The following is a 10,649-nucleotide window of genomic DNA, read 5'->3' on the forward strand; positions in this document are numbered from 1 at the left end:
ATGTCTGCATACAAACTCCAATAGGAAATCAGTGGACAGTGAAGGATGTCAGATATATTCTTAGTCTCAAGAAGAATCTAATATCTATTAGTCAATTGGATAACATAAGTTATGCAACAGAGTTTTAACTTAGTGCATGGAAGATTGTGAACGGTGCTATAGTGGTAGCACGTGTCATAAAACCCAGAACTTTATACACCATTGTAGGGTATATAAACATGGTTGTTGTTGCTGAGAGTGCTTCCCGTTCAAGTTTATGACACAATAGACTTGGACAAATGAGCATGAAAGGAATGAAGATTTTAGCTGCCAAAGAAGTTTTAGAAGGTATGAACTCTATTGATATGAGTCAGAGCAGCGTTATGAGCAAACAAAAATGAGTTAGTTTCACAAAAGCTACCAAAAAACAGAAGAAAGTATGGTTGGAAATTGTAACGACCCAGGTCCACCGCTAGTAGATATTGTCCTCTTTGGGCTTTCCCTTTCGGGATTTCCCTCAAGGCTTTAAAACGCGTCTGCTAGGGGAAGGTTTCCACACTCTTATAAATGGTGGTTGTTCTCCTCCCCAACCAATGTAGGACATCACAATCCACCCCCCTTCGGGGCCCAGCGTCCTCGCTGACACTCTGTCTTTCCTCTAATCAATGTGGGTCCGCCCCCAAATCCACCCCCCTTTGGGGTCCAGCGTCCTTACTGGCACACCGCCTCGTGTCTACCCCCCTTCGGGGAACAACGAGAAGGCTGGCACATCGTCCGGTGTCTGGCTCTGATACCATTTGTAACGGTCCAGATCCACCGCTAGCAGATATTGTCCTCTTTGGGCTTTCCCTTTCGGGCTTCCCCTTAACGCTTTAAAACGCGTATGCTAGGGGAAGGTTTCCACACCCTTATAAATGACGGTTTGTTCTCCTTCCCAACCAATGTGGGACATCACACAAGCTCAATAGGAACTTGTATGAACTGAAACAAGCAATGAAACGAAAAGAGGAGAGGAGAGAAACAGTGAGACCGGACTTGTCTAATCTTACAACCGTCAGTATCTTAAAAAGCCTTTGACACTGATATCGAGTAATATTACCAAGCACAGAGGAAGACGATTTAAGTCTATCCCAGGAGTAGTAGTCCAAATTTAGGATGAATGATGCTAATCAATGACGAGCCCTTCGACAAATTGTGTCAAATTGTCAAATGAGTAATCTCTCAAAACAATTAACTCGTAAGCTTGACTTTGCTCGAGATCCTTCATTTCGAGTAACTCCCACGTCTTTTCAAATATAACTCTTGTTTAGACCTTGGTGAGAATATCTGCACATTGCTCTCCAGTGCATATGACTTCCACAACAATCTATCACTTCTAGACACACTCATGAATGAAGTGGAATCGAGAGTCATGTGTTTGCTTCATCCATGAAATACCGGATTCTTCATCAATCGAATCAAAAATTTGCCGTCAATGTAGAGGATTACCGTCTTTAACTCAATGTAGAGGATTACCGTCTTTAACTCACTTTCGGACACTTCACTGAACAAGTTTCTCAGCCAAAATGCTTGACACAGTGTTACAGTTGCTGTCATGAACTCGGCATCACAGGAAGGATAGTGCCACAGTTCGCTTCTTCTGAGATTGCCAAGTGATTAAATTTTTGTTGAGACAAAACACCATTCCTCTCGTATCTATCGTCAATGTCTTTAATTAAACAACTATCAGTAAAACCGACTAGCTCTTCAGGTCCTCATCCTCTTGATACTTTAGGTTGTTGCTTGTGGTTCCTTTCACATAGCGAAGAATGTGTCTGGCCGCTTGATGGTGTATCATAGTAAGCTTCTCCGTGTACCTACTCACCATTCCGATAGCATATGAAAGATCTAAACGAGTATGAATCAAATATCTTAGACTTCTAATGATTAAAACTTAAATTAGTTTCCAAATAATTAAAAAATTATTAGAGAATAAATAGTATTAAAAAAAATTATGAAATTATATAAAAGTAAAATTAATATTTGTATTTTAAAATTAAAAATAAATTCGAATTAATTTGATTTAATTAAATAAATAACCATGAAAATTTCTTCTAGCACAAGGAAACGTTTGGAACGGAACGATGCGTTTGGTGTCCCAAAGCAAGAGCATACGGCGTCGTATCAGTTCATCTCTCTGGTTGGGCCCCTTGGTTTCTCTCCATTTCTTTCCATCTTGATTACATTGATCAGGTTCGGTTTCTTCATCTTAGTCTCGCCATTTCTTCTCGAATTTTCAACTCGATCATAGCTTCCACACTTGTTGATTCTTCCATTCGATTTCTTCGTATCCTGTAAATCGGTGCCGGAAAGCGTCTTTGTTTTGATCTTCATCCGATCTTCATCTCCATGTCCATGCTCGCCTCCTTCTTCTACAAGGGCTTCAAGGCTGCCCAATGGTATCCCTACTGTTTATCTTGATTCTCTTTTCTGTTCTTTGAATTGTCTCGGTCACTGCTTTGATTGATTCGTTTGAGATTTCAGAATGTCTGTTTTTGATAGAGACGATCGCCTTCTTTGGTTGTTTGTTTAATTTTCCCGTCTGTATGCAGTAAAACGCTGCTTAAATTGACAATTCCACGGATAAAGCTGCTGAGGAACCGGAGGGAGATTCAGCTTAAGCAGATGCGCCGAGACATAGCTAAGCTTCTTGAGACAGGTCAAGAAGCGACTGCTCGCATTCGGGTATGTGTTACTTTCTGAAATGCTTTAGGTTAATTTAATATCTAAAGGGGGAGAATAAGGCAAAAGGGGAATTGTTTAATATCGGGTATAGTGGTTTCTGGTTGAAAGCGAGGTGGTGAAACCATAGTTCCATCAACGTAATCTAGTCTAGCATGTCTTGACTCTCAAGAAGAGGGACAAGTTGGCTTTTCCAAAGATAATTGGAGGAAGAAAGTTTGATGGTAATCATATGGATTAGAGTGTTGAAAGGAAGAAGATGAGAAGAGGATTCAGAAGTCATAGAAAAAAAAAAGGATTAGGATTGTTAAACAGAACGGGGTTCTGATATCATGAGAATATTTGCTGAAACCACCACACCTAAATGGTGGTGAAAGTTCTCTGTTTATAATCATTTACCGAATCAAATAAATTACAAATAATATGGAAAGAGCAATAAATGGAAAGACTAATAAATGGATACAAGATATTTGCCTATAATAAACGGTCAAATATGCTACATATGGTAAATCATAATTGAATAGATATTTTTGTTGTCTTAATTAGATCTGCTCCTGCATTCAGGTAGAGCATATAATCAGAGAAGAGAATATGATGGCTGCTCAGGAAATTCTCGAATTGTTTTGTGAGCTTATTGTTGTTCGTCTTCCAATTATTGAAACACAAAGGTAAATTTTCAGTGCTTTCATGGATTCTAAATGAAACTGAGTGAACTATGTTACAGTGCTTTCATGGATTCTTGCCCTTCAACCTGTAGAATTCGGTTTGAAGCAGATAGCTCGACCTTTAAAAGCTTTCCACTATATCTAATATATGTGAACTTTAATCAATGAAACCCTTTTCTCTCTTTAGTTTCATTGATAATGTGAAATTACAAAAGATGAGGAAGTTCTATCCATAGGATTTACGTAAAACTTTTGCAATAGGAAGTAAGAAAAGTTGGATCATAATTATAAAAGTTAGGGTACTTATAAAAAGATTATAATGGGAAAATGATACGAATAGGAAATGCTATGGTTGTTTACTGCCTATTTATTCTTCTTCTTCTTCTTCCTTTTATTTTAAATAAAGATGACTAAATGAATGTAGCTTAGGGGTTAAGGAACACACTCCTTCCTTTGAGGTTCAAGGTTCAAATCTGTGAGATCCCACATCGGTTGAGGAGGAGAACGGAGCATTCTTTATATGGGTGTGGAAACCTCTCCCTAGTAAACGTGTTTTAAAAACCTTGAGGGAAAGCCCAAAGAGGACAATATCTGCTAGTGGTGGGCTTGGGTTGTTACAAATGGTATCAGAGTCAAATTCCGAGCGGTGTGCCAGCGAGGACTCTGAGCTCTGAAGGGGGGTGGATTGTGAGATCCCACATCGGTTGGGGAGAAGAACGAAGGATTCTTATAATGGTGTGGAAACCTCTCCCTATGGATTGTGAGATCCCACATCGGTTGGGGAGAAGAACGAAAGATTCTTTATAAGGGTGTGGAAACCTCTCCCTAGCAGACGCGTTTTAAAAACCTTGAGAGGAAGCCCGGAAGGGAAAGTCCAAAGAGGATAATATCTGCTGGTAGTGGGCTTGGACCGTTACAAAATCCCCATCCTCACATTTGTTGTGCTGAAAAAATGACTAAATGAGTATAGTTGTTAATGTTTTTCATTTATAAATAAATTTTAAAATATTTGGTTGAGGATTTCGTTTATAATTTGTGACTGAGCAGATGCATCATTAAGAAACATGTACTTAATGTAAAAAAGAAAAGAGGAAAAAAATCCTTCTCACCGATGTTGTACCTACAGTCCTTTATGGTTGTTGAACGAAGTGAATTTTTCTCAACTGTGTTTCTTGTCTAATTGAAAATGGCTTGTGGCCCTTTTTCTCGGGTTATTGTCGTCTTTGTATAACTATGAGTATTATCCCTATATGTGCTCTACTGCTCTTTTGATTGATACAAATGCAGATTAGAAATATGGTGTCCTTCACATTAAAGTTTGAACAGATATTTGCATATGAAGAACTTAAGTGAATTACGTAAAGAATATTCTTCCATATGAGTTTGGACTAATGGAGATCCATCCTACAATGATGGAAGTTAAGTCTTAGAATAGTATTCATTGTTAACGAGCTAGTTGTCCAACCCGATCATCCAATTTCTTCGCCTGTGGATGATTTAAAACACCAAGCCTTGCAAAGTGGAAATTTAGTTCTTTGAGGGTGATTGCTAAACCCACAAGAAACTGATTAGTTTGCGTTTCCCAATTCACAAAACTTCTTGGTTAACCATCAAGCTCTCCTTTCCTGGTGAAAACCCTTGTGGTCATTCGGATAATAGATTTGTCCTAAGTTACTTTAAACGCAAAAATACATCTCCAAAGTCGTATCTTTGTTAGGAATCACGAACCTCCACAACAGTATGATACTGTCCACTTTGAGCATAAACTCTTATGGCTTTGCTTTTGGTTTCCCAGAAGGCCTTGTACCAGTGGAAATGTATTCTTTACGTATAAACCCATGATCAATCCCTTAATTAGCCGATGTGGGACTCCTCTCCCAACAATCCTCCCCTCGAACAAAGTACATCATAGAGCCTCCCTTGAGACCCATGGAGCCCTCGAACAACCTCCCCTTAATTGGCTTGACTCCTTCTCTGGATCTCTCGAACAAAGTATACCTTTTGTTTGACACTTGAGTCACTTTTGACTACACCTTCGAGACTCACAACTTTTTGTTCGACATTTGAGGATTCTATTGACATGACTAAGTTAAGAGCATGACTCTGATAACATGTTAGGAATCACGAACCTCCACAATGGTATGATATTGTCCACTTTGAGCATAAACTCTCATGACTTTGCTTTTGGTTCTCCAAAAGGCCTCGTACCAATGGAGATGTATTCCTTACTTTAAACCCATGATCAACCCCTTAATTACCCGATGTGGGACTCCTCCCAACAATCCTCAACAATCTGAACTGTAAATTTTAAGTCTTACTCGATATTCCATATTGTCTCATTTTTATTTCATCAAGTTCAATGTGATTTTGGTATCTGTATTCATAAATGCTATGTCTTTCTATGCCTTTTCATTCCAATTTCACTTTGTTTCTTATGGTTATTTTATCGAAACGTATGCCCCATTGTACTTTATTTTTGTCTTGAATGTCATCGTGAACTGTCAAAATTTTCAGGGAATGTCCTCTAGACTTGAAAGAAGCAATCTCGAGCGTGTGTTTTGCTGCTCCAAGGTGTGCTGATCTTACAGAGCTTCTCCAGGTTCAGTTGCTTTTTGCTGTTAAATATGGGAAGGAATTTGTATCAGCTGCAACAGAGCTCATGACTAACTGTGGCGTTAATCGTCAGGTTCGTAAAATTTCTTGTTTACGTTTGATTAGTCACAATCGCACTTTGATGGCAGCGGACTTGCGATTGTGCGGCACTCACTTCTCAGCCGCAAGTGAGTTAAGCCTATTCGTTCTTGCGTCGCCTACGGCCAAGCAACGTATGCTCGAGCCTTTGGCCCCTATTCAAGAAGAAAGTTTTAGAAAACGGGGGCAGGGAGATTTCAAAAGAGAGTTTTGAAAGCAAGAGTTGAGAAATTGAAATTGGTGTTATATGAGAATGTAAGCAAAAGACAATAACAACAGCTTACTGCATATAACTATCGGGTGGAGGGATAGAAGGAAAGCGCTTTGCTGCAGTCTATAGAATTATATATTTCCTCTTAATTTTGATTGCAGCTGATAGAACTGCTTTCTGTTCGTGCTCCTTCACCCGAGAAGAAACTGAAGCTCTTAAAGGAAATCGCCGAAGAACACGACGTAGATTGGGATCCTGCTGGAACTGAAGCCGAGTTTAACAAATCACCAGAAGATTTGCTTGTAAGTGTTGCTTCTTTTTGTTTGTTTCAACTTGTGGTGACTCTTTATGCCTTAGTTTCTGCTCTTTCTTTGCAGAATGGATCGGCACAGTTTGTCAGCGCATCAAAATTACCCCTTCCTCAAGAGAAACACAACGAAGCATACAATGCACCACAACCTGATTCTGATTCTGAATTGGACATGTTAGACTTCCCTGAAGTTCCAAAGATATCAGTTTCTCCACATTCTACTATAGATCCTGGTTCTGCTTCATCGATGATCCCTCCTCCGTCAACGTCGCCACCGCCTGAAACTACTCGTGATTCATCGAAGTATTCTTGTATTCCTGAAACCCCACCAGAAGATTTACACTTGAGACGTGGGGAGGTGACACCGGTACGATCTGTTTCACCCAGCAAGGATCAAATGAATATTTCGGTTGGTGAAGATAAACAGTTTTTGCCTTTTATAGCTCCCCCGTCAAGGACCCGTGAGGAGAAGTTTAGTTTCAAACCACAGTTCGAACCCGAGATAAATTCACCACCACCCTCGGTTTCAAGGACACCTGATGAGAAATATGGTTTGAAGTATGAACAGGAGATAATTTCACCCCCACCCTCTGGTTCAAGGACAAAGAGTGATGTGAGTTTGGATTTGCAGGACGTGTTGGCAGCTGCTCAGGCTGCTGTTGAAACCGCTGAGCGTGCTGCAGCTGCAGCTCGCTCAGCAGCTAGTTTAACAAAGGTTAGAATCGACACGCTCACAATGAAAACGAACGATCAGGACCCTGAAATTTGTTGCGAGAATCCGTTCCATGGAGCTACTACAAGTCCACCAGATCATGAACAAACATTCCACCTAAACCAACAAGATTCTATAGGGCATTATCATTCTAGCTCTATGCCATATTATTCACAAGATTCTTTCCAAGAACATCACAAAGAAAGCCCCGGTTCAGATATTTCCGACCACCACCGGTTCGAGTCACAGAAATCGGGTTTCGACTCCTCTCCCGGTGATTCACCATCCGAACACATAACAATCCCCCATCAGCCCCAGAGGCTGCCATCTATGGACGACGACCCATACTTCTCATACCCAAATTTGTTTACATCACAGAAACCAAATCCAGGATTTGATCATTCATCAGCTGATGGTTCTTGATCTTCAGGAGGTATGAGTTTTATGCCAGGCATTCTTTCACAAGACAAATTTGTTATTGTATCTAAATACACAAACCACACACGTATACATAAACTCACTAGATGAGCTCTTATGCATACACCGGAGTCTAACTACGGTCTAGCGCACATTCACGTTGTTGGAAGCCACAAAGGGAAAGGAGTGTGTATCATCATGATGTATGCATCTGTACTAATCATACTGAGAAAGTATCTCAATGCCTGTGACATAAAATATGCATGAAGTACACAAACCACACACGTATACATAAACTCACTAGATGGGCTCGTATGCATACACCGGAGTCTAACTACGGTCTAGCGCACATTCACGTTGTTGGAAGCCACAAAGGGAAAGGAGTGTGTATCATCATGATGTATGCATCTGTACTAATCATACTGAGAAAGTATCTCAATGCCCGTGACATAAAATATGCATGAAGTCTATATTAGATAATTTTTCGGTGGGGCTCGGGTATTTCACTAAGAGCAAGTAAACATGTTTTATTCTACATACAATATTACATTTAAGTAGTTTCTTACAATTCCAAAAACATCCTTAAAAAACATGATAAGGAGGCTATTAATATTTTCAAGTATTTTAATTTTGATTAGACCTCGTCAGCATTAATCGGTTTGGTTGTGGTCAAAAGGTGGCCGTAGAGAGTAATTAATGATTTGTTAATCACGTGTTAATTACATTGGCGTTTTGTGACGGCTATCTAATTCAATATTCAACTTAGTTTCAAATTCAAATTTTGTAACTTCTATAAAACCCTCCTTTTCTTTTGTTTTTCTTCTCAATTCGAAATATAATTCATTCAAATGAGTAGAATTACGGGTTCGGTTGGTTCGATTGCTTGCCTCTTGTTTATTGGAACTCTCTTACTCGTCATTGTTGCTGTTGACCACGAGGTTGGAGGTGATTTTGGTTGGAACTTGCCTCCGACGCGCACCTTCTTCTCTGAATGGGCTCGTAATACCACGTTCTTTGTCGGTGACAGGCTAAGTAATAACTATTGATACCTATTTTTGTTTCTTCGTTTTTTTTTTTGTTGATTGTTCTTACTTTTTTATTGGAAAAGTAAACAAAACATATTTGATCATCATTTCTTAGTTCTTGCTCTATAATCTCTAAAATTTTGATGTAATATATATTTTTTAGATAGGGATGTACATGGGTTAAAAATCTTTTGAATCAATCCAATTTGTGTTGGTTAGGTTGGTGACTCTGAACAACCTGCATAGAGTTCTAACCCAATCCAACCCCTTCTATTTTCGGATTGGGTTGTTATTTTTCCTTAATTATTTAAATCTATAAAACTCAAATATCAAATATTCATAAGTAGCAATGGATCACTAACATTGGTTAAAGCATCAAATTGTGAGATCCCACGTCGGTTAGAGAGAAGAATGAAACATTCCTTAGCGGACAATATTTGTTAGTGGTGGGTTTGGGCTGTTACAAATGATATAAGAGGCAGACACCTGACGGTGTGACAACAAGGACTCTGGGCTCCCAAGGGAGGTGGATTGTGAGATAGTCCTGGGCTCCCAAGGGAGGTGGATTGTGAGATCCTACATTGGTTAGAGAGGAGAACGAAACATTCCTTATAAGGGTGTGAAAAGTAATAGGCGAAAACGGACAAATATATGCTAATGGTGGATGGGTGGATGGGTCAAGTTGAGTTGGGTTGATTGAGTTGATGGCGGTACGTAATAGGGTAAGATTGAGTTTGGGTTGGTCAAGTTGACCCGACCAAAAAAATGTCAACCTGTGAACTTATCCGAATAAAAAACTCAACCCTACCCAAATCAGAAGTAAAGTACGATTGGGTTGAGTTGTCCCCCTGTTTTCGGGTTGTGAACCTACTTACTGACCCAAATTTTAAAATTTTCAAAAACTCAACCCTACCCGATGGCGGTACGTAATAGGGTAAGATTGTTTTGGGTTGGTCAAGTTGACCCAAACTAAAAAAATGTCAACCTACAACGGACCCAAATTTCAATTTTTTAAAAACTCAACCCTACCCAAATCAAAAGTAGGGTAGGATTGGGTTGGGCTGTTACCCTATTTTTGGGTTGATCAAGTTGACCCGACAAAAAAAAAAATCAGCCTGGACCCTAATTTTCAATTTTTCAAAAATTCAACCCTGTCCAAACCGATAAAACCAAATCCAACTTAACTATTACGATCTCAATTGGATAATCCAATTTAGTCAGATTATAGGTAATATCAACATAAACGAAACGAGAAACAGAACTCTTAAACATCTCGAACATCATTACTATTTGTCGGTTTATCTTAACTAGAAATGTATATTTGTTTTATTATGTAGAATTCATACCACGAGCCAACGAGACACACACATACGCCGAAGCCGAATCACAAAAGGATTATGATGGATGCATAGAACAAGGAATAGTGTTTGATTCCACCATTATTTTAACCCTACACAATCCTCCTCGTCGTCGCTATTTTGTGTGCACCGATGGTAACCATTGCAACAATGGCATGAAATTTTCCATTGATGTCTTACCCAAAGCAACAACAACGCCCAATATGGCACTCAAAATTGATATCTTCCCCTTGCTTCTCTTCATCACTATCATGGCTAATATGTTCTTTCTTTGAGATAGATCCTATTGTTCTTTTCGATTCTTGTATTTGTTATAAGTGTTCGTAGTTCGATTGAAGCTATTCTATTGTTTGATTACTTTTAAAGTTAAATTACATCAATACTCTCGAAGTTTCCGTAGGTCGATCGAAGCACACCGAAACAAATAATTGAAGTAGAATGAAACACTAGTAATTCTAAGTAGATCCAGTGATCGCTAATTATAGATGTTTCTAATAATCCGTGCACCCATGAATTATGAGTTATGATCAAAGAACTGAACTTTAGTGCTTCCCGATTAT

At 39.2% G+C, this 10,649-nt stretch overlaps 1 protein-coding gene across 1 annotated transcript; it reads left to right on the plus strand.

Annotated features, from left to right (window-relative positions):
• The first annotated feature begins 2,108 nt into the window (after positions 1-2,108).
• Positions 2,109-8,260, plus strand: LOC111797723 (Regulator of Vps4 activity in the MVB pathway protein). The gene is made up of 6 exons (XM_023680832.2): positions 2,109-2,417; positions 2,571-2,703; positions 3,265-3,368; positions 5,880-6,051; positions 6,429-6,569; positions 6,645-8,260. Exons 1-6 carry the CDS (start codon positions 2,368-2,370, stop codon positions 7,710-7,712), a joined length of 1,668 nt encoding a protein of 555 aa, XP_023536600.2. The 5' UTR covers positions 2,109-2,367; the 3' UTR covers positions 7,713-8,260.
• The last annotated feature ends 2,389 nt before the right edge of the window (positions 8,261-10,649 follow it).

This window comes from Cucurbita pepo, chromosome 6, assembly GCF_057944985.1.
Source record: "Cucurbita pepo subsp. pepo isolate OVF chromosome 6, ASM5794498v1, whole genome shotgun sequence".
In the NCBI taxonomy this organism is placed as follows: domain Eukaryota; kingdom Viridiplantae; phylum Streptophyta; class Magnoliopsida; order Cucurbitales; family Cucurbitaceae; genus Cucurbita; species Cucurbita pepo.